General features: G+C 33.4%; 1 protein-coding gene across 1 annotated transcript in view; it reads left to right on the top strand.

Annotated features, from left to right (window-relative positions):
- Positions 1-9,173: 9,173 nt before the first annotated feature.
- Positions 9,174-25,395, top strand: part of LOC148938365 (facilitated trehalose transporter Tret1-like) — a 36,505-nt gene continuing 20,283 nt past the window's right edge. The window contains exon 1 of the mRNA XM_089107844.1: positions 9,174-9,294. Coding sequence (XP_088963970.1) covers positions 9,247-9,294 — 48 coding nt within the window. The 5' untranslated portion in view covers positions 9,174-9,246. The remainder of the gene's footprint in view (positions 9,295-25,395) is intronic.

Here is a 25,395-nt window from a genome sequence, read left to right as displayed (position 1 = left end):
ACCAATGCAACCTATAAATGAAAAATAGCTTATTTTCAAAGTGTTCAAATCACCCCTACTGTTTTTAAATTGAATTATTATTATTTAAAATGCGCTTAGTAGCATTTAATTCCCTACTCAATCGATATTCTGAAAGTTACAACTTAATATAAGATATTTACAATACATAATAGGTTTTGATTTTGTTCAAACAACTCCCCCCCCCCAATTTCCACTATTTAATGCTCCCCCTCTGACCTGGCCCAGCGCTCCCCGCGGCACTTTCCTGGCCCGTGGCGCTTCCTGGGCCCACCGGCGCTTCCCGGGCTCCGCGGCGCTATATAGCCGTTTACATAATGTCCTAAAAAATATTGTTAGACCATAAGTCGTTTCTCTCTACTTCCTTACAGCATTTGTGAACTCATGAGCTTAATTATTGTTAATAGCAGTCTGTTTTGTTCCAAGATATTCAGGAAAAAACAATTCAAGGGCAACCGTTAACTCTTATTGAATGTCTCCCCAAAATCTTGGCAAGTTGTAGGGTTCAAAGTTATCAACAATATTATGCAAATTAGAATCCATATGTGTAAAAGATAAATGGTATAATCTCTGTCCATCAAATTGAGTGGGGGGAAAATATCTTTTAAAATCTATGACATAATTTTACAGTGTTGAAAAAAAGCGAAAAGAAATGTCCTAAAAGATGGAAGAAAAGGTAGAAACTAATAAGCTTTTGAAAAAAACCGTGGTCTTTACTTGATAGCCATTCCGATAGAGAATTGTGTTAAAATAAAAGCAGTTTATAACGTAAAGAATTTTCTATGAGGAAATTATATCCGGGATATAGTGTCCCTTTTCGGCTTCACTATGAGAATACAGATGGCTGAATGTATACGATAATTGATCTGATTTAAAATGGGGGAACAATGTCTTTTAACATCTCTGACATACTTTTACAGTGTTGAAATGAAAGTTTTACTTCTAGGCCCCTTAAAACTATAATATTTTAGCGAAAAATAGCATTTTGAGTTTTAAATGGTGAGATAGCAGTAAACTAGAAATTACCTAAAAATATTATTATGAGATAGCAAAGAGATAGCAACAGTGGGGACAGAGAAAATTGGAAAGATTAGAAAAAGAGAGTGGTTTCTTTGACATGCAAAAAAAATTACATTATATTTAGATATCTCTGAGGGAGGGGGGAGTAGAGAAATTTAAAACAATGGGTGTGGGGGGAGGGGGGTATTATAGCAAAAATAACATTTTAATGTCTTTGACAAGTTTATATTAGGTTGAAAAATAGTTTTGTGTTAGATATTTCTATAACCTGGTCCTGAATAATCAAAAAAGTGAAAAGACAAAAGTAAAAGGCTCTCTAACAGCTAAAAAATAGCTTATTTGATTGAAAAAAAATTTAATAACGTCTTCAAATTGATCAACCATGTGACAGGAAGCTGGTAGCTCAGATATTGCGTGAGAAGGAGCCGATGTTTGGCCTATGGCTTGTCTTGAAGGTCCAGCCATTGCAGATTGCAGATTGCAGACTGTGGCTTGAAGGGTGCGCATTTTTGTATTGTAATAGGACCACAGAAGGCACTGCAGCATAACAGGGGTTAAAGGGGGCAGCATCTTGTCCGTGTAGGGTGGGGATAGTCACATTCTCACATTGTTCATGGAGTGCAGATGGACCTGTATCCCTCCTGCTTTGCTTTGGGGTCGTGTAAGGGCCAATATACTTAATAATGGATGATTTCACGGGTGCTGCCTCGTCCTCTCTCGCTCTCTTCGCTGGAGGGGGCATAAATTCTTCACAATTTTCCTTAAAAAGAAGAGAAAAAAGTTAGTATGGAAAATAATTTCCCCCTTTTTTTTACAGAAGGAGCATTAGTACCCCCACGCCCATAACCATAATTTTGTTTATAAAGCATTTATCACTAAGAAGCCCCCTAAGCCAAAAGCAAAGCAAAAGGTAAAATTTGCGAGAAATGCCCCATATCTTTACCTTGCTGAGAATTTTTTTTAAATGTTCCCAGTCTATAGGCTTTTAAAATATAAAAAGATTGTTAGCCTAGCAGGTTATAGGCCTAAATTGCGTAGTCTTGCGCTTAATAATTGCAATTGTCTTAAAAAAACCGTTTTAATTTGATGGAGAAAAACAATCCCCCTCCCCCCCTTTTCAGCAATGTCATAAAAATATTGTTAGCAATTATTTTTGGAGAATAACTTGTTTCGCTCTTACATAGAATATAGAATTCCAATGTCCTAAATATCTATCGCTAATTTTGCAGACAAAATTAGTTCTCCGCTATTTTCAGACAAACACAGAATTACGTAAAAAAGCATTGAAAACCTAGATTGCCTAACCTAACCGCTAATGATAGAACAAAACAGGAAAAGGGGTGACAAAACTATTTATAAGCTTGCGCGGAGCTTTATGTCAAAAAAGAGAGACATAATGTCCAAGAATTGACAGAAGTCAGTGGTCGCTTTTAGATCACAATATAGAAAAGCAAGAATTTATCGAAAAGAGAAATATTTCATTTGCAAGAATTATCGGCGTAAAAACAGTGTGGGGGGTTTTGAGGGGGTTTATGTAGTAAAAAGAAATCGAAAAGAGAATTATTCCATTTGCAAGAATTATCGTTGTAAAAACAGTGTGGGGGGTTTTGTGGGGGTTTATGTAGTAAAAAGAAATCGAAAAGAGAATTATTCCATTTGCAAGAATTATTGTTGTAAAAACAGTGTGGGGGTTTTGAGGGGGTTTATGTGGTAAAAAGAATATGTTTTATGTTTTCTAGCGAGTATAAAGATAGCATTGTGTAGTTTTTGTATTGGAGTGGGAGGGGATTTACTTAGATATACTGGAGGGTGACCATGGAAAATAATTTTATTTTGAAAATAAACTATGAAAATGTACTCACATTGTTAATCATTGCAGATGAAGCTTCTTGGTCGATAATATTAAGTGTTTTATCCATTGTGTCACAATACTTTCTGAATGTTCAATCACAACGCATGTCCGTTATATATGAAATCCCAAGAGCGAATTGTTATGTAATGGGGAAAACCATATGTAAGTGAGCCTCTAATTGCTCGAGAAGGAGATGTAAGCAAGCCTCTGATTGACCTAGAAGGAAATACGTGACCCTGTTTCCTATTCCTGGATATTAACATTCGCCCCAAGCGTGCACTTGGCCAAACAACAACAACAAATAAATCGACCTGGGAAAAAAGAGGGCATTTACCCACTTCGATTACACAATAATTCTCCCTGGGGATTCCATGCCCATATTTGGTGTGGGCGTGGAACTGACAGCACAGGTGTTCTCCCTAGGGACTCTATGCCCAAATAAGGAGTCCCCCTTGTAGTCAATAAGGTCTTTCTACTCTTATATGCCCCCAGGGTATAACTTACAACCCTTGCCCTGAGGGCTCTGAGGGGGTTATCAGAACAAACGAAACAATACTAAAAAAGAGAAAAGCGAGGATTATACAAGCCAGTGAAAAATATGGACTAAAATGCAAATATTTCGGTCAGGACCTCCGCTTTACCGTCCTTAGTGCAAGATAATTACATAAAAATTACTAATAAAAATTCAAGGATACTATAAAAAAAATAAAAAATAATTCAAAACTTAAAACAAAGCACAACTAAAATTTGAAGACCCTTTCCATATAACGGTGAAAGGGTAACTGAATGAAAAAATACAGTACTGAATGGGAATTCAATTTTTTAATTTATACAGAGCATTTTTAAGAGCTAAATGCCTTCCAGGTAAAACATCATCACAGATTAGGTTAGGTTGCAAAATGTGATTTTTTTTTATTAAAGTAAAAACGATCAGAATTAATTTGTTCATTATAAATGGGGCTTAAATAGGTTTCTCCCGTGTCTCTATTGAGAGCAACCTTTTGGTGAATCTACTTTCTTTTTTTTATCTCAACTGCCTCCCTGAAAACTTGGATGAGACCTTTAACAAGGGTCAATGGAGGTGTTATCGAATAAAACGAAATGGTGTGGGTTGTCATACACATGTTGAGCCAAAGCGGAATCAAAAATCTCAGGCCTTAGGAATAGCTCCATAACTTTGTCGATTGAGGACTTGTGTTCCAACAATTTCTCCCCCAATTGCTGGTGGGTTCTTCCAACATAGAAACAGCCATAAGAACATGAAACCCTATAAACACCACTGCCCATAATAGGGCTCGTTTTATCTTTGCCGCTGTTAAAATAGTTCTGGATTTTATTAGAATTTTTGAAGATGACATTTAAGTTATACTTATATATTTTTTTTATAGTATCTTTAGATTTTTATTAGTAATTTTTATTTTATTATCTTGCACAGAGGACGGTCAAGCTAAGGTGTTGACCGAAATGTTTGCATTTTAGTCCATATTTTTCACTGGCTTGTATAGTCCTTGTTTTTGTCTTTTTTACTGTTTTTTAGTTTTATCATGATTAGCCAGTGTGGTCTCAGAAATTATTTAGGTTACCCGAATATTTAACTACGCTGATCAAAATGAATTTCTCAAAATTTTGATTACATGTGCTGAATGAAAAAATACAGTACTGAATGAGAATTCAATTTTTTAATTTATACAGAGCATTTTTAAAAGCTAAAAGCTTTCCAGGTAAAACATCATCACAGATTAGGTTAGGTTGCAAAATGTGATTTTTTTTCTATTTAAGTAAAAACGATCAGAATTAATTAGTTTATTATAAATGGGGCTTAAATAGGTTTCTCCCGTGTCTCTATTGAGAGCAACCTTTTGGTAAGTATACTTTTTTTTTTATCTCAACTGCCTCCCTGAAAACATGTATGAGACCTTTAACATGGGTCATTGGAGGTGTTATCGAATAAAACGAAATGGTGTGGGTTGTCATACACATGCTGAGCCAAGGCGGAATAAAAAATCTCAGGCCTTTGGCATAGCTCCATAGCTTTGTCGATTGAGGACCTGTGTTCCAACAATCTCTCCCCCAATTGCTGGTGGGTTCTTCCAACATAGAGACAGCCGTAAGAACATGAAACCCTATAAACACTACTGCCCATAATAGGGCTCGTTTTGTCTTTGCCGCTGTTAAAATAGTTCTGGATTTTATTAGAATTTTTGAAGGTGACATTTAAGTTATATTTAAATTTTTTTATAGTATCCTTGGATTTTTATTAGTAATTTTTATTTTATTATCTTGCACAGAGGACGGTCAAGCGGAGGTGTTGACCGAAATGTTTGCATTTTAGTCCACATTTTTCACTGGCTTGTATAGTCCTCGTTTTTCTCTTTTTTACTCTTTTTTCGTTTTATCATGATTAGCCAGTGTGGTCTCAGAAATTATTTAGGTTACCAGAACATTTAACTACGTTGAACAAAGTGAATATCCCGGAATTTTGATTGCATGTGCTCGGGGAAATGATGGGTGTCAGAGGGTGCTAGTTGCCCTCCAATTACTTTCAACTATTAAAAAGGGCACTAGCCCTTTCAAGTTGAAATCGAGTGAGCCCCTCTTGAAATTTTATGACAACGTTTTCTATAAGAACCTTATATGCCCCCAGGGCATAACTTACAAGCTTTGTCCTGAGGGCTGTAGGGGGAGTTTCATCCTCAAAGACATAATTCCTGGAACTTTCAACTATGTTGAACAAAATGTCTATCTCAAAATTTTGATTGGATGTGTTTGGGAAAATGGTGGGTGTTAGAGAGGTGTGAGTTCCCCTCCAATCACTTTGGACTATTAAAAAGGCCACTAGCCTTTTGAATTTCCAATCGAATGAGCCCTTTTTGAAGTTTTGATGAAAACACTTTCTATAAAATTCTTATATACCCCAAGGGCATAACTTAAAACGCTTGCCCTGAGGGGTTTGAAGGGGTTGTCATCCTCAAATACCTAATCTCCAGAACTTTCAACAACGTTGAACAAAATGGCTATCTCAAAATTTTGATTGTATGAGTTTGGGGAAATGGTGGGCCTGAGAGGGGGGTCAGCTGCCCTCCAACAACTTTTGACTATTATATAGGGCACTAGTCCTTTGAATTTCCAATCTAATGAGCCCTTTTTCAAGTTTCTACGGCAAAGCTTTCAATAAAAGCCTTATATTTCCCCAGGGTATAACTTATAATCCTTGCCCTGAAGACTGTGGGGGGAGTTTCCTGATCAAAGATCTAATGTCCAGAACTCTCAACTGTGGTGAATAAAATGGCTATCTCAAAACTTTGATTTGCTGTTTTTGGGGAAATGGTGGGCGTGAAAGGGGTGTTAGTTGCCTTCCAATCACTTTCGACTACTAAAAAGGGCAATTGCCATTTCAATTTCCAATCGAATGAGTCCTTTTTGAAGTTTCTACGACAACGTTTTCTATAAAAAACCTTATATGCCCCCAGGGCATAACTTACAACCCTTGCCCTGAGGTCTATGGTGGTGGGGGGGGGGGGGTATCAGTTCCTTTTTTAAATAAGGCTTCTCTTATCTTTAAGTCAGAGAGATAAATTAATTTTCTATCGAAACCATAATAGTGTAGCTAGGAACATCTTAGAGATGAAGAGATTAACGCGGGAAAGGGTTTCCTAGGAATGTCAAATGTGACAGCGCAGGGATGCCAAAACAAAAGGAACACGCAGAAATTACTTTTAGGGTATTATTTGGGCCAAAGTATAAGAAACTGTTAAAAGTGAAGAAGTATAAATTTCAAGAGGAGGAAGCAGAGAGAATGAAAAGGGAATTTAGGAATAGTAACAAGAATGAGTTTTCGAAAATAATAAAAAAATCAGTTACAAACGCTTCTGACAAGACGAGTATCCCGCCGGCGGAAAGTTGGCCAGAATTCATCGAAAGCAAGGTGACAGAAAGAGAGGAAACGGATAGCCTGAGTCGGTGGGTGGTCGGCGAAAACCTTGCGGAATTCCCTCTAAAGGAAGAAGATTACAAACTACTGCAGCCTTTCACAGGTGAGGAAATATGGAATTCGCTAAAGAAGATGAGAGGGACCTCAGCACCAGGAGTTGATGGCATCCCAACAAGGCTCTGGAAGTGGTCTAGGGTATATTTGTTGCCTTTGTTATCAACGTTATTTTCAAGTGTCCTTAGGAAGTTGGTTTGGCCTCAACAGTGGAATATTTCAATAGTTTTACTACTTTTTAAAAAGGGAGACCGAGCATTGCATAAGAATTATAGAGGGATTCATTTAGGAAATAGCCTTAGTAAATTATTTTATAAAGTGTTAGTGGCTAGATTAGATAGTTGGCTTAAAGAATCAAATAAGTTAATAGAAATTCAGGTAGGGTTTCGAGAGGATTAAAGTGGGGTAGATCAGATATTTATTTTGTATGGGCTTATTAGGAAGTATATGAAGAAAAGGGATGTTAGGCTATACGCAGCTTTTTTGGACCTGCGAGGTGCGTTCGATGAAGTTTCACGAGATTTGTTAGTAGAAGGACTTATAAAGTTAGGGCTGCCGAGACGTTTTGTAGGATTGGTTGTTAAAATGTATTTGGTTGTTAGAATGGTATTTAAGGTAGGAAAGTCTTAACTCTAGGGCAATTGTCAGTAGGTTAGGGGTTAAACAAGGTTGTACAATTTCACCTAGGTTGTTTTCCCTGTATCTTAATGATATAGAAGAATATATGGTAGGGCAGGGAGCCCCAACTCTAAATCTGTCTGCAATGCAGGTGTTCGCTCTGTTATTTGCAGATGATATAGTATTGGTGGCTAAAGATGGGCCTGACCTTCAAAAACTGCTAGGAATGGTGTCCTCATACCTAGATGAGAAGTGTTTGGTCCTAAATATCACAAAGTCAGTACTTATGGCATTTCGACAACATGGAAATATAGAAGAAAGGTTTAGTGTAGGAGAAGAAGTGCTTAAAGTAGTTGAAGATTTTGTTTATTTAGGATGCAAGTTTACTTCAAATGGTAGGTGGAAAGGGCAAATTGATTATGTAGCTAGTAAAGGTCTTAGGGCTATATTGCTAGTTTTAAAGAGTAGTGTTTTGAAAGTAGGTCTGACAGACCTTAGGCTTCAAAAAAGGATATTCCAGACTAAGCTAGCTTCCGTAATGTCTTTTGCACTAGAGGTGTGGGGTATGGAGAAGGCTGATAAGGTAGACAGGTTACAGTTGATGTATTTTAAGCGGTTAATGGGGGTTAGTGATAAGTTTAATCATGTAGTATTAAAAGGTGATTTAGGTTTGTTATCATTAAGGGTGGGAAGGTTAGTGTGGATAGTAAATTATTGAGAAAGGATTATAAATCTGCCTAGTAGGAGGCTAGTAAAGAATGCATATGAGGAGATGCTAGTAGATGGCAGGAAAAGTTCTAGGCCGAACCGAGTTAAAGAGACTATTGATAGATGTGGTTTTAGTGAGTATTGGAATGAGGGGAAGGGGCTAGGTGTGGAAGTGGGGCTAGTTGCAAAAAAGTAAAGGATAGACTAATAGAGCAGGAAATTCAAAGGTGGCAGAATCAGAAATCATCCTCGGCGTCCCTGGGGCTGTATGGGCTGGCAAAGGAGGTTTGGAGGGAGGAAGTTCACTTTAAAGCAGGGATGAGTAGTGATGATTTAAGATAGGTAAGTTCGGTTCGTGGTAATTTTTTGGGTATTGGAGAAAGGAGGATATATATTGGGAATTATAGGATTAAAAATGGTCCTTACCAGTGTCATATGTGTGGAGAGGAGGAAGATCTCATCCATTTTATGGGTATATGCCAGAAGTTAAGAAATTTGAGGAGGGAACTGTTTTCAACAGATTTTGGAGGGGTGGATTGGCTTGAAAAAATTTTAAAAAGTAGAAATTTTGATGATTTTAGAAGGTTGGGTAAATTTGTAAGAGTGGGTATGGCACATAGAGAAACTTTTTTGATGAATTGTGAGTAATTTAATGTTTGCTTTTTTTTGTTTTTTTTTGTGTATTTATTTTTGTTTTGTTATTTTGCCATGGCCCGAAAAGGCTTTTTGTTGCAATAAATATCTATCTATCTATCTATCTATCTATTGACAGCATGCAGTAAAATAAGTGCAATAAATTTACGATAACACAATCTTTTTAACAGAAAATTTTATTTTCTACCATAAAAAGTTACAAACATTAAATATTTCGATATCTACAATAAATCTTGCAATTGTACAAATATGATTATAATATTTATTTACAAAAAGTTATTAGGCTTGCCGTTGATATCAGTGAAAATTGAAATACAATTATAACGCCCTGCCGCGTTGCATAGTTTCTCATTTATTTCTTAGATGTGAAGACAGAATAAGGACTTAGAATATGTCTAAGTCCTCAAGTCCAATGGAATTTAAGAACGTGTTTTGGCAAGTAAGAATTTTTTCACTACTGTCTATTTATTACCATACATGGGAATGTTACTGTAGAAGCCCCAAAGACTGGGAAATCCCCATGCTTTTGCGAAACCCGATTATTAGTTTACTAACTTACCCGTACACGTTGTTTCCTCGTTCAGGTTACGGGGATTAATCTAGATCAATCCTGAAAGCTATCTGATCAAACAGTTTGTGGTAACGAACTGTAAGTAAGGAGCGACCCGGCTCAATAGTAAACGAAATTCTAAAAAACGGAAATATTGATAGCAATATATACATAAAAAGAATTAGATTTTAATGCTGATTTCAAATATATAAGTTTGATCAGGTTTAGTCCTGCCCATCAAAAGTTACGCGCCTGAGAAAATTTGCCTGATTTTCAAAAAAAGGGGGAAACACCCCCTAAAAGCTAAAGAATCTTAATGAAAATCCCTCCATCCGATTATGCGTATCAGAAAACCCTACTGTAGAGCCCTACCAAAAAAAAATGAGGGCAACTAGGCCCCTCCCACGCTCATTTTTTTCCAAAGTCACCCGATCAAAATTTTGAGATAGCCATTTTTGTTCAGCACGGTCGAAAAAATAATAACTATGGCTTTTAGGATGACTTAATCCTCCAAAGTTCCTGGGGAAAGGGCTGAAAGTTATGAACTTTACCCAATGTTTACATATAGTATTGGTTATTGGAAAGTATACAGACGTTTTCAGGGGGGATTTATTCTGGTAGTGGGGGCTGGGTCAGGGGTTATGTGGGAGGAACTTTCCATAGAGTAAGTTTCATGGGGGAAGGGATATTGCTATGAAGGGGGCGCCGTATTTCCCAGCATTATTTAAAAATCGATCAGAAATTAAATAATAATAAAAAAAAGTTTTTCAACTGAAAGTAAGAAGCGACATCAAAACTTAAAACAAACAGAACTTATTATTTCTGTTTAATTCATGTACGGTGAGCCAAAATCAAAACCTGCATTAATTCAAAAATTTAAAAAAATTAAATAGAAAAAACAAGGTTTTTTAACTGAAAGTAAGGAGCAACATCAAAACTTAAAACAAACAGAAATTATTACTTATATGATTGGGTTCGCCCCCTAGTCAATGCCTCGCTCTTTAGGCAAAAGATTTTTTAGTACTTTCATAACATCTATTTATTCTAATTAACGGATTTTGTTATTAAGTGGTCATTTTTAAAGAATTGGAACAAAATTCGAACTTCAGCGTAAAGAGCGAGGTATTGACTAGGGGGTAAACCCCCTAATACACGTATTAAAAATATATAAATATAGAAGTTCATTACGTAAGTTAATTCGTAAGTGACGTATATTTATTACTAATAAAACGTTCGTAAATAAAATAAAACAACTTTCGAGAAAGCCATTTAACCAAATAAAAGAAAAATTAATATGTACATTTTTTTTAATTATTCATGTACGGTCAGCCAAAATCAAAACCTGCATTAATTCAAAAATTTAAAAAAAATAAATAGAAAAAACAAGTTTTTTTATCTGAAAGTAGGGAGGAACATCAAAACTTAAAACAAACAGAAATTATTACTTATATGATTGGGTTCGCCCCCTAGTCAATACCTCGCACTTCAGGCCAAAGATTTTTTAGTACATTCATAACAGCTATTTATTCTAATTAACGGCCTTTGTGATTAAGAGGTCATTTTTAAAGAATTGGAACAAAATTTGAACTTCAGCGTAAAGAGCGAGGTATTGACTAGGGGGTAAACACGCTAATACACGTATTAAAAATATATAAATATAGAAGTTCATTACGTAAGCTAATTCGTAAGTTACGTTTATTTATTACTAATAAAACGTTCGTAAATAAAATAAAACAACTTTTGAGAAAGCCATTTAACCAAATAAAATAAAAATTAATATGCACATTTTTATTAATTATTCATGTACGGTGAGCCAAAATCAAAACCTGCATTAATTCAAAAATTTTAAAAAATTAAATAGAAAAAACAAGGTTTTTTAACTGAAAGTAAGGAGCAACATCAAAACTTAAAACAAACACAATTTATTACTTATATGATTGGGTTCGCCCCCTAGTCAATGCCTCGCTCTTTAGGCCAAAGATTTTTTAGTACTTTCATAACAGCTATTTATTCTAATTAACGGCTTTTGTGATTAAATGATCATTTTTAAAGAATTGGAACAAAATTCGAACTTCAGTGTAAAGAGCGAGGTATTGACTAGGGGGTAAACCCCCTAATACAAGTATTAAAAATATATAAATATAGAAGTTCATTACGTAAGTTAATTCGTAAGTTACGTATATTTATTACTAATAAAACGTTCGTAAATAAAATAAAACAACTTTCGAGAAAGCCATTTAACCAAATAAGAGAAAAATTAATATGCACATTTTTTTTAATTATTCATGTACGGTGAGCCAAAATCAAAACCTGCATTAATTCAAAAATTTAAAAAAATTAAATAGAAAAAACAAGTTTTTTTATCTGAAAGCAGGGAGGAACATCAAAATTTAAAACAAACAGAAATTATTACTTATATGATTGGGTTCGCCCCATAGTCAATACCTCGCTCTTCAGGCCAAAGATTATTTAGTACATTCATAACAGCTATTTATTCTAATTAACGGCCTTTGTGATTAAGATGTCATTTTTAAAGAATTGGTAAAAAATACGAATTTTAGCGTAAAGAGCTAGGTATTAACTAGGGGGTAAACCCCCTAATACCCGTATTAAAAATTTATAAATATAGAAGTTCATTACGTAAGTTAATTCGTAAGTTACGTATATTTATTACTAATAAAACGTTCGTAAATAAAATAAAACAACTTTCGAGAAAGCCATTTAACCAAATAAAAGAAAAATTAATATGCACATTTTTTTAATTATTTATGTACGGTGAGCCAAAATCAAAACCTGCATTATTTCAAAAATTTAAAAAAATTAAATAGAAAAAACAAGGTTTTTTAACTGAAAGTAAGGAGCAACATCAAAACTTAAAATAAACAGAATTTATTACTTATATGATTGGGTTCACCCTCTAGTCAATGCCTCGCTCTTTAGGCCAAAGATTTTTTAGTACTTTCATAACAGCTATTTATTCTAATTAACGGCTTTTGTGATTAAGTGGTCATTTTTAAAGAATTGGAACATAATTCGAACTTCCGCGTAAAGAGCGAGGTATTGACTAGGGGGTAAGCCCCCTAATACACGTATTAAAAATATATAAATATAGAAGATCATTACGTAAGTTAATTCGTAAGTTATATATATTTATTACTAATAAAACGTTCGTAAATTAAATAAAACAACTTTCGAGAAAGCCATTTAACCAAATAAAAGAAAAATTAATATGCACATTTTTTTTAATTGTTCATGGACGGTGAGCCAAAATCAAAACCTGCATTAATTCATAAATTTAAAAAAATTAAATAGAAAAAACAAGGTTTTTAAACTGAAAGTAAGGAGCAACATCAAAACTTAAAACAAACACAATTTATTACTTATATGATTGGGTTCGCCCCCTAGTCAATGCCTCGCTCTTCAGGCCAAAGATTTTTTAGTACTTTCATAACAGCTATTTATTCTAATTAACGGCCTTTGTGATTAAGAGGTCATTTTTAAAGAATTGGAAAAAAATTCGAACTTCAGCGTAAAGAGCGAGGTATTGACTAGGGGGTAAACCCCCTAATACACGTATTAAAAATATATAAATATAGAAGTTCATTTTTTAACTTTAAGTAATGAGCAACATCAAAACTTAAAACAAAAAGAAATTATTAATTATATGATTGGGTTCGCCCCATAGTCAATGCCTCGCTCTTCAGGCCAAAGATTTTTTAGTACTGTAATAACAGCTATTTATTCTAATTAACGGCCTTTGTGATTAAGAGGTCATTTTTAAAGAATTGGAAAAAAATTCGAACTTCAGCGTAAAGAGCGAGGTATTGAATAGGGGGTAAACCCCCTAATACACGTATTAAAAATATATAAATATAGAAGTTCATTACGTAAGTTAATTCGTAAGTTACGTATATTTATTACTAATAAAACGTTCGTAAATAAAATAAAACAACTTTCGAGAAAGCCATTTAACCAAATAAGAGAAAAATTAATATGCACATTTTTTTTAATTATTCATGTACGGTGAGCCAAAATCAAAACCTGCATTAATTCAAAAATTTAAAAAAATTAAATAGAAAAAACAAGGTTTTTCAACTGAAAGTAAGGAGCGACATCAAAAATTAAAACAAACAGAACTTATTACTTATATGATTGGGTTCGCCCCCTAGTCAATGCCTCGCTCTTCAGGCCAAAGATTTTTTAGTACTTTCATAAGAGCTATTTATTCTAATTAACGGCCTTTGTGATTAAGAGGTCATTTTTAAAGAATTGGAAAAAAATTCGAACTTCAGCGTAAAGAGCGAGTTATTGACTAGGGGGTAAACCCCCTAATACACGTATTAAAAATTTATAAATATAGAAGTTCATTACGTAAGTTAATTCGTAAGTTACGTATATTTATTACTAATAAAACGTTCGTAAATAAAACAAAACAACTTTCGAGAAAGCCATTTAACCAAATAATAGAAAAATTAATATGCACATTTTTTTTAATTATTCATGTAAGGTGAGCCAAAATCAAAACCTGCATTAATTCAAAAATTTAAAAAAATTAAATAGAAAAAACAAGGTTTTTTAACTGAAAGTAAGGAGCAATATCAAAACTTAAAACAAACAGAAATTATTACTTATATGATTGGGTTCGCCCCCTAGTCAATGCCTCGCTCTTTAGGCCAAAGATTATTTAGTACTTTCATAACAGCTATTTATTCTAATTAACGACTTTTGTAATTAAGTGGTAATTTTTAAAGAATTGGAACAAAATTCGAACTTCAGCGTAAACAGCGAGGTATTGACTAGGGGGTAAACCCCCTAATACACGTATTAAAAATATATAAATATAGAAGTTCATTGCGTAAGTTAATTCGTAAGTTACGTATATTTATTACTAATAAAACGTTCGTAAATAAAATAAAACAACTTTCGAGAAAGCCATTTAACCAAATAAGAGAAAAATTAATATGCACATTTTTTTTAATTATTCATGTACGGTGAGCCAAAATCAAAACCTGCATTAATTCAAAAATTTAAAAAAATTAAATAAAAAAAACAAGATTTTTTAACTTTAAGTAAGGAGCAACATCAAAACTTAAAACAAACAGAAATTATTACGTATATGATTGGGTCCGCCCCCTATTCAATACTTCGCTCTTCAGGCCAAAGATTTCTTAGTAGTTTCATAAGAGCTATTTATTTTAATTAACGGCCTTTGTAATTAAGGGGTAATTTTTAAAGAATTGGAACAAAATTCGAACTTTAGCGTAAAGCGCGAGGTATTGACTAGGGGGTAAACCCCCTAATATACCTATTAAAAATATATAAATATAGAAGTTCGTTACGTAAGTTAATTCGTAAGTTACGTATATTTATTACTAATAAAACGTTCGTAAATAAAATAAAACAACTTTCGAGAAAGCCATTTAACCAAATAAGAGAAAAATTAATATGCACATTTTTTTTAATTATTCATGTACGGTGAGCCAAAATCAAAACCTGCATTAATTCAAAAATTTAAAAAAATTAAATAGAAAAAACAAGGTTTTTTAACTGAAAGTAAGGAGCAACATCAAAACTTAAAACAAACAGAAATTATTACTTATATGATTGGGTTCGCCCCCTAGTCAATGCCTCGCTCTTTAGGCCAAAGATTTTTTAGTACTTTCATAACAGCTATTTATTCTAATTAACGGCTTTTGTGATTAAGTGGTCATTTTTAAAGAATTGGAACAAAATTCGAACTTCAGCGTAAAGAGCGAGTTATTGACTAGGGGTAAACCCCTAATACACGTATTAAAAATATATAAATATAGAAGTTCATTACGTAAGTTAATTCGTAAGTTACGTATATTTATTACTAATAAAACGTTCGTAAATAAAACAAAACAACTTTCGAGAAAGCCATTTAACCAAATAATAGAAAAATTAATATGCACATTTTTTTTAATTATTCATGTAAGGTGAGCCAAAATCAAAACCTGCATTAATTCAAAAATTAAAAAAATTAAATAGAAAAAACAAGGTTTTTTAACTGAAAGTAAGGAGCAACATCAAAACTTAAAACAAACAGAAATTATTACTTATATGATTGGGTTCGCCCCCTAGTCAATGCCTCGCTCTTTAGGCCAAAGATTATTTAGTACTTTCATAACAGCTATTTATTCTAATTAACGACTTTTGTGATTAAGTGGTCATTTTTAAAGAATTGGAACAAAATTCGAACTTCAGCGTAAACAGCGAGGTATTGACTAGGGGGTAAACCCCCTAATACACGTATTAAAAATATATAAATATAGAAGTTCATTGCGTAAGTTAATTCGTAAGTTACGTATATTTATTACTAATAAAACGTTCGTAAATAAAATAAAACAACTTTCGAGAAAGCCATTTAACCAAATAAAAGAAAAATTAATATGCACATTTTTTTTGATTATTCATGTACGGTGAGCCAAAATCAAAACCTGCATTAATTAAAAAATTTAAAAAAATTAAATAAAAAAAACAAGATTTTTTAACTTTAAGTAAGGAGCAACATCAAAACTTAAAACAAAAAGAAATTATTACTTATATGATTGGGTTCGCCCCATAGTCAATGCCTCGCTCTTTAGGCCAAAGATTTTTTAGTACTTTCATAACAGCTATTTATTCTAATTAACGGCTTTTGTGATTAAGTGGTCATTTTTAAAGAATTGGAACATAATTCGAACTTCCGCGTAAAGAGCGAGGTATTGACTAGGGGGTAAGCCCCCTAATACACGTATTAAAAATATATAAATATAGAAGATCATTACGTAAGTTAATTCGTAAGTTATATATATTTATTACTAATAAAACGTTCGTAAATTAAATAAAACAACTTTCGAGAAAGCCATTTAACCAAATAAAAGAAAAATTAATATGCACATTTTTTTTAATTGTTCATGGACGGTGAGCCAAAATCAAAACCTGCATTAATTCATAAATTTAAAAAAATTAAATAGAAAAAACAAGGTTTTTAAACTGAAAGTAAGGAGCAACATCAAAACTTAAAACAAACACAATTTATTACTTATATGATTGGGTTCGCCCCCTAGTCAATGCCTCGCTCTTTAGGCCAAAGATTTTTTAGTACTTTCATAACAGCTATTTATTCTAATTAACGGCTTTTGTGATTAAGTGGTCATTTTTAAAGAATTGGAACAAAATTTGAACTTCAGCGTAAAGAGCGAGTTATTGACTAGGGGGTAAACACCCTAATACACGTATTAAAAATATATAAATATAGAAGTTCATTTTTCAACTTTAAGTAAGGAGCAACATCAAAACTGAAAACAAAAAGAAATTATTACTTATATGATTGGGTTCGCCCCATAGTCAATGCCTCGCTCTTTAAGCCAAAGATTTTTTAGTACTTTCATAACAGCTATTTATTCTAATTAACGGCCTTTGTGATTAAGGGGTCATTTTTAAAGAATTGGAACAAAATTCGAACTTCAGCGTAAAGAGCGAGGTATTGAATAGGGGTAAACCCCCTAATACACGTATTAAAAATATATAAATATAGAAGTTCATTACGTAAGTTAATTCGTAAGTTACGTATATTTATTACTAATAAAACGTTCGTAAATAAAATAAAACAACTTTCGAGAAAGCCATTTAACCAAATAAGAGAAAAATTAATATGCACATTTTTTTTAATTATTCATGTACGGTGAGCCAAAAGCAAAACCTGCATTAATTCAAAAATTAACAAAAATTAAATAGAAAAAACAAGTTTTTTTATCTGAAAGTAGGGAGGAACATCAAAACTTAAAACAAACAGAAATTATTACTTATATGATTGGGTTCGCCCCCTAGTCAATGCCTCGCTCTTCAGGCCAAAGATTTTTTAGTACTTTCATAACAGCTATTTATTCTAATTAACGGCTTTTGTGATTAAGTGGTCATTTTTAAAGAATTGGAACAAAATTCGAACTTCAGCGTAAAGAGCGAGTTATTGACTAGGGGGTAAACCCCCTAATACACGTATTAAAAATTTATAAATATAGAAGTTCATTACGTAAGTTAATTCGTAAGTTACGTATATTTATTACTAATAAAACGTTCGTAAATAAAATAAAACAACTTTCGAGAAAGCCATTTGACCAAATAAAAGAAAAATTAATATGCACATTTTTTTTAATTATTCATGTACGGTGAGCCAAAATCAAAACCTGCATTAATTAAATAGACAAACTAGTTTTTTTTTAACTGAAAGTAAGGAGCGACATTAAAATTTAAAACGAACAGATATTATTCTTTATTTGAAAGGGGCTGACCCCTCCTCAACGCCTCGCCCTTTACGCTAAAGTTAGACTCTTTCTCACAACTCTATTTTTTTAAAGAATAAAAAAAATTCTGCACAGTATATTTCTGCACAAAGATGTACGCCAGTAACTCTGGCAGTGAAGCTGGGGGGATGAGAGCAGTTCCCTTTGGAGAAAAAGAAGACAAAAGAATGTATATAAATATGAAAATGAGAAATAACTCCATTTAAGTCTTGCTGAATGCAAAGCTCCTGGTAGCCCTTGTGCCCCCTCCCACTGGGAAATTCCCGGGCGACACTCATGATATCCCTTTCCCACCTTTCTATCTTTTCTTGGAATGAGCATGTGAATACAGTCTTTTATGTTACAAAGGAAAAAAAAATTCCACAGTAAGGGAGAGCTATCCCTTCTAGCAACTATGTTACAGGATTAGTCCAATTATATTCTCGGGAATGAAGATGGTAGAGATTAGCGAAATCAAATATTAATTTCCAACCACCGGGTGCGCCACCGGGTGGCATTAACGCCTCTGAAACTGAGAAGCTCAAAATATATTTTTATTTTCGATAATTTTAAGTCGATCGGCTATCTCAGAATTTTGACTCGATAGCTTTTTGGCTCTTGTCCAAAATTATTGTTTTGCACCGCGACAATTTTTTTGCTTCTGTAAAAGGGCACAAGAACTTTAAATATCCTTTCTAATGAGCCTTCTCCTGATGCTCTAGGACCATTGAGTCCATATGATCATCCCTGGGGAAGAAAAATAAAAACTAATTAACACAAAAAATTTCATAATTTTCTTTTTCTAGATAGGACTTACTATGCTGAATTTGATGGTGGAATTTTCATCAAGAAGTTTTCCCCTTTTTCAAAAAATAGAAAAATGTCCTTAGATTAGTAGCCTTTTGGGGATAACTTTAAACTTAAAGAATTTTTCATATTTGGAATCACTATACAAAAATGATTCTTTTGATGTGTATATTGTACTCAAAATTCCTTTTTTTAGAGTTTCGTTTAGTATTGCCACGAGTCAATCTTTACTTACAGCTCATTATTATGAACAATTTGATATGTTGCAGTAAGATTATTTAACCAATCATTTCATCAATTACCTCCATCATTTCTAAAATCCCAGTGGGTGACAAATAAATGTGACAATTCAATCAAAAATAGCCTTTTGACGATTCAATTTAAAATTAATAAATTTTATAAATTTGAATTCCAGTTTAGAATTTGATTCTGTTGATGCATGTCTGGTCAAGATAGTTTAGGTGTGACCAAATGGAGAATTTAGACCCATTCCTAAGAGTTTCATTCCCCCAGCTCAACAAATTTCCCAGATTCATTGGAGAAAACCTAAGCGTATGATCAAGTAACTGGTCTTGTCTCATTGTGACATATATATTGATTTCAGAAGTCCGTTATCTAGAGTTTTGGTTACTACAAGAAATCAGTTGACAAGGATTACAAATTCACAAGGGGAATAATATGTTTTCAGCGAAAGAGGTGCATTTTCAACAGTGATCCGAAGCAGCGATGAACTAAATATTACTAACATACAGACATGTTTTTCATCTGGTGACATAAAATCCAGCTGCCGACACGAAATTCAAATTCTGTCCGGAATTAGGTATAATGAGACTTAAAAGTTGCTTCTCTGTGCCAAAATGATTTTACTTCTTTTTTTTGTCTTAACAAAAGTTCTTTTCTCACATCAATCTCTTTTATTGTATGCTGTACAGTACGCTGTACGAAAATTGATGTTCTCTGCTTTTTAGGGCAACAATGAGCCCTAAAAAAAATTAAAGCTTTTAAATAGTTAAAATATTAATTTTTTTTTATTTTTTACAATATTAAAAGTTATATATAGCAAAACTTTGAAATATTAAAACATAGTTTTGATGCTTGAACAATGGAGAAAACGTTTTCGGAAAAGGTCAAACAGTTTGCAATTCTTGGTAATTGTGATGAAATTTAAGACTAATTAATACTAATTTGCAGAGATGATACTAATTTGATACTAATTACTGATACTAATTTGCAGAGATGCTGATCTTGTCTAGGCTGAATTTTTGGACCTAGAGCATCTATTTCTACTAAAATCTTTGTTACCACGGAGTAACGGCAAAAAAGGTTGTGATACTAAAAAAGAAACCCTTCAGATAATAAAATAAATATAATTATATGATCATATATAACAGTAAATAAGAAGTTAGATGGAGAAAGTGAGATATCATTCTGATAGTAGTATAGAATTTAATTATACTGTAATATAAAAAAGTAAAAAAAAAGGTTTGAAATGCCGAAAAAAAGAAAATTAATATGGAATAAGTAGAAATAACATGAAGAAACATACACCATTTTTGGACTGATACCCTTGACAGCCTATTTTATAACGCAAAGCGAGATCATGCTAGCTAACCTAATAATTATAACAATAGTATGACATTTTGGTTACCAGTTATAAGGCACCTGTCTATAACCGGAAATATAAAAAAGCCATATTTTGAATGTTTTCCAAAGACAAAAATTTTTTTATCTCCTCCATTTTTATGTTCTAATTATATTTATATTATATTTCCAAAGAGCTTTATTAGGGGCTGTAAATAAGTTGTGTAATCGGGCCGTTGCTATACTATGCACTGATAAAAGAGCAATGAAGAAGTTGCAACATCACATAACAAATATACTGTGCAGAAATATTTTATTTTTCTATTATAAAAGTTTAAAATATAAAATATTATAATTTCCATAGTAAAAGCTAAGATTGCTGAAAAACACTACAATTTTTTGTTTGTGTAACGTAATGAGGCAAGCCGTTAAAATCAGTGAAGTTTTTTTAATAATATACGGAATAATGCAAGTAGTATCTTAATATTTCAAACAATTATGACACGTCGATTTATTGTTTTCCTTCTCATTTACTTCTTACTCATTTAAATTCAAAACTCAAAGACCACATAAAAAATTATAAAAACTGGGAAAGAGCCTTAGCTTCATTTCCTCATAAAAGTTTTATGTTTTTGTATTAGTTTTTTTTTTAGTTTTTGAGAGAGTCTTATTTAAATTTGTTTCTGTATTTTGGCATTAGTATTGTAATTCTCCTAACACAAATTTTAGTCGTATACTCGAGATACTTACTTAGGATGTGTTTTGATCATTATCTTCGTAAAATTCCTCATTAGCATCTTATATTTTAAAAAAATCTCCCAAAAAATTACAAAAATTAGGCAAAAAAGGTAAAGTCAATCATGGTTGCGGTATCCACTGTAACCTACCAAAGAACAAACGGCAGCTCATAGTAATCAAAAATTTAAGAAAATGTTTTGAAGAAAATATGTCAAAAAAGGAAGAATTGTCACTTGAAGCTGATTCAGAAATTATTTTGCCGAATACTAATGGTAAAAATTTATTGCGAAGACAGATTTATGGAAATTTTAAAAAATAGCCTGATAGCTAACAAATTTTGCCTCGGGTCAAAACGAAACCTTCATTATTTGAATCAAAATAGCTGATAACCCTATTCAGAAGATTAACAGTCTCCTCTCAGAAGATTAACAGTAACGAGAAAAATCACTTTTCAAACAGAGGAGGGGACAGCCCCTTTCATATACAGAATAATTTCTGTTCGTTTTAAGTTTTAAAGTTGCTTCTTACTTTCAGTTAAAAAAAACTTGTTGTTTTTATTTAATTTTTGAACGTTTTTGAATTAATGCAGGTTTTGATTTTGGCTCACCGTACATAAATAGTTAAAACAAAATTTGCATAATAATTTTACTTTTATTCGGTTAAATGGCTTTCTCGAAAGTTCTTTAATTTTATTTACTAATGTTTTTGTTAGTAATAAATATACGTAACTTACGAATTAACTTACATAACGAACTTCTATTTTCATATATTTTTAATACGTAAATTAGGGGGTTCGCTCCCTAGTCAATACCTCACTCTTTACGCTAAAGTTCGAGTTTTGTTCCAATTCTTTAAAAATGACCCCTTAATCACAAAGGCCGTTAATTAGAATAAATAGCTCTTATGAAAGTTCTAAAAAATCTTTGGCTTAAAGAGCGAGGTATTGACTAGGGGGTGAACCCAATAATATACGTAATATTTTCTGTTCGTTTTAAGTTTTGATGTTGCTGCTTACTTTCAGTTGAAAAACTTGTTTTTTTTCTAATTTCTGATCGTTTTTTTAAATAATGCTGGGAAATCTGGCACCCCCTTCATAGCAAAGTCCCTTCCCCTATAAAAACTTCCTCCATGGAAAGGTCCCCCCACATAAGGCTACGACCCCCCCCCCCACTACCAGATAAAATCTCCCCTGAAAACGTATGTATACTTCCCAATAAACAATACTATATGTAAACATTGGGCAAAGCTCATAATTTTTAGCCCCCCCGGGGACTTTGGGTAATTAAGTCATCCTAAAAGACATATTTATTATATTTTCGACCATGCTGAACAAAATGGCTATCTCAAAATTTTGATCAGGTGACTATGGGAAAAAAAGACCATGGGAGGGGGCCTAGTTGCCCTCCATTTTTTTGGTCGCTTAAAAAGGGCACTAGGACTTTTAATTCAGGTTCGAATGAGCCCTTCTACGATATTCTAGGGCCACTGGCTCGACATGATCACCCCTGGGAAAAAAAAAACAACAAAATAAACCAACAAAAAAAACAAATAAACACGCATCCGTGATCTTTCTTCCGGCAAAAAATACAAAATTCCATATTTTTGCAGATAGTAGCTTGATACCACTACAGTAGGGTTCTCTGATATGCGGAATCTCACGGTGTGATTTTCATTAAGGTTTTATAGCTGTTAGAGGGTGTTTCCTCCGTTTTTCGAGAATCAGGCCAATTTTCTCAGGCGGGTAATTTTGATGTATAAGACTGAACTTGATGAAACTTTATATATTTCAAATAAGCATTAAAATATGATTCTTTTGATGTATCTGTTGGTATCAAAATTTCGGTTTTTAGAGTTTCGGTTACTATTTAGCCGGGTTGCTTCTTGCTTAAAGTTCGTTACCACGAAACTCAGGCAAATTTTATCAGGCGGGTAACTTTTTATGGATAAGACTGAACTTGATGAAACATATATATATTTCAAATCAGCATTAAAATCTGATTCTTTTGATGTGTCGATTGGTATCAAAATTAAGTATTGTAGAGTTTCGGTTAGCCTACTACTGAGCTGGGTCGCTTCGGTACCTACAGTTCGTTACCACGAACTGTTTGATACGACTTAGCCATGCTTTCCTTTATAACGGAGGCAGTGCATAGAGTGTTGAGCACTAGGCTACTTTAAACTAAATTTACGAATATTTTGGTATAATTCAACATCAGTAAATTTGCTATATTGCTAAGTAGCAGGCGCGTCGTGTTTTGGGGGGCGGCAAGGGTAAGGGGCAGTTGCACCCCCCCCTCTGATCCAGTTGGAAAAAAATATTACTCAGCTTATGCCCCTTGACTATCCGGATATGAAGCCCTCTTGCCCCCCAATAAAAATGCTGGATATTAAAAAAAGAGAAAAACAAAAAACACCTATGCAAACATGAAACATAGAGGATACACAAAACCATATATACATAAACATTGAAACCCAGTGCCGTAAACCTCTGTTAATTTTGTGCATAAAGCTGCATATTTGCACACAGTTTTATCATTTTCGTTAAAAACATTCTTGTATTAAGTGAATTTCAACTTATTATCATGATCGGCAAAGTTAATAATAACAAGAAATTTCCATTTTTTGTTTTTGCTACCAGTTACTATATATTCTTGTTTTAAATCTCAAATTTTTTGCAAGATTCAACAAAAAGGGGGAGCCAAGGCTAATAACCCTACCCGGCTTCTCGTTGGGCACTGGACCATCGGCCTTTGTGTCTCTTATATATTTAAATTCCATTGTTAACTAAATATTTTTATTATTATACACGGGGGGTTAAAGATCAATGACTGTCTTTTTTTGCTTTATCCTCCTTCATAATTGTAAATTTTTAGTAGGTGTTGAAGTTTGATACGTTGAGAATGATCATTGAACTATTCTCGCTTACTTAACTTTTTCCTGATGCCAATCCTCCTCACTACAAATCAATAATCCGGGATAGCATCATTGAAGTCAGTTTTCGTTTTGTCGTGATTTGGAGAGAACATGTTCTTATAAACTGTATTGCATGTTAGGAACTTTTCAACTTCACAGCAAAATAGACAGTATTAGAGGCCAGAACTGGTGTTAATGCATAAGGTCAACGGGTGCTTGCCCAAGGACCCCACAAGCATACAAGATCATGTTAATATGGTAGTTTAAGCAAAACTAAGTAATCTTCCACTAACTCAATGTACTGTTATTGTGAGGGCGCACCTACCAGAAATAACTGGCTTGGGATCGGTCACTTTTTTGGGAATATATATTTATCCAGTGTTAAGCGTCAGTTGTGCCAATTGATGAATATACGACGAGGGGTAGAGTAGGGGGTATAAATATTCTTCTTTTTATTACAGTACAGATATACAACAACAAAAAATAAACTTGAGCAAACATGCTTAGATTGAGGTTAGGGGCGACTTCACTGCTTGAAGAAGAGTGGGACATATGGAAGGCACGTACGCAGGAATTTTTTTCGGAGGGGGGCAAATCCTACAAATCTCTTATTCTGTGAGAAGCATCAGAAAACTATGGGAAAATAAAAAAAATCTTGAGATTTAATGGGGGAGCTGGCCCCCCCTGCCCCTGCGTACATGACAGAAAGGAAGGATTCAGAACAAGCTCGTCGAAAGTAACAGCACCATTTAATAGCTTTGAAAAACGAATCGCAAAGATTATCAATATAAAATAGGATAATAATCACAAAGATGATCATTTGTTCGAGTGAATAAATCTATCTATCTATCTATCTATAAGGCACCAAGAAGCATGGCTAAAATCCAAAAAAAAACAACTATTAAATGGAAATAACAAGGTATTTTTCGAAATCTAGGGGACGTAACCTCTGCCTGCAAAATAGTGCTACTGCAAGGCTTGGAAGGGGGATTATTTAATCTGATACCTGCTATCTCTTTAAATTGATAGATATTGACAATACTTCCTGCTCTTTAGGATTTCGAGGAGCTCATTCATATCTCCTCTTAATATCTGGCTTCCTTTAAAGTAAATTCTTATACATGAATCTCTACCTGCTCCCTGGAGCTGACATGAATTACAAACTTTTTTTATTCAGACCATATTACCGTAAGTACATTCTACAGTCATAAATAGGGAACGTGAAACAGACAGCAGGAAGAATTGCAAGGTTCTCACTAAAATTAGACTCTCGCTACCCAAGGTAGCGAGGTACTCCTTTGGATCTAAATTCGGACAGCAGCTTGCTAATTTCAATACCTAGAGGTATCTAAAATGAGAATAGTCACTTGCTACTGCCATTACCCTGTGAAAACCAACAAATAAAATAGATGACGTGACAGTATCTCCCAAATATACGATTGATACTTTTTGAATGTTTAATATCTTGTGACTTTATATTTTGCCTCTTTGTGGGGGATGGAAGTAATATGTCAGCGAATATTTGTCTTCCATTTTCGTCTAGATATACAACTGACTACTATTTTCTAGCATAATAATTTTAGCAACTGATTTTTTTGTCACTGGTACCCTGTATGCATGGATGCACTATCATGTTATCTGTGTCACTTTACTGGATTTCCTAAGC

The sequence above is a fragment of the Artemia sp. Qi Xiang Cuo genome, unplaced genomic scaffold (assembly GCF_049724085.1).
Source record: "Artemia sp. Qi Xiang Cuo unplaced genomic scaffold, ASM4972408v1 HiC_scaffold_2954, whole genome shotgun sequence".
Classification (NCBI taxonomy): Eukaryota; Metazoa; Arthropoda; class Branchiopoda; order Anostraca; family Artemiidae; genus Artemia; species Artemia sp. Qi Xiang Cuo.
The sequence above is the reverse complement of the archived record's forward strand: the minus strand, read 5'-3'. Positions and strand labels throughout refer to the sequence as shown.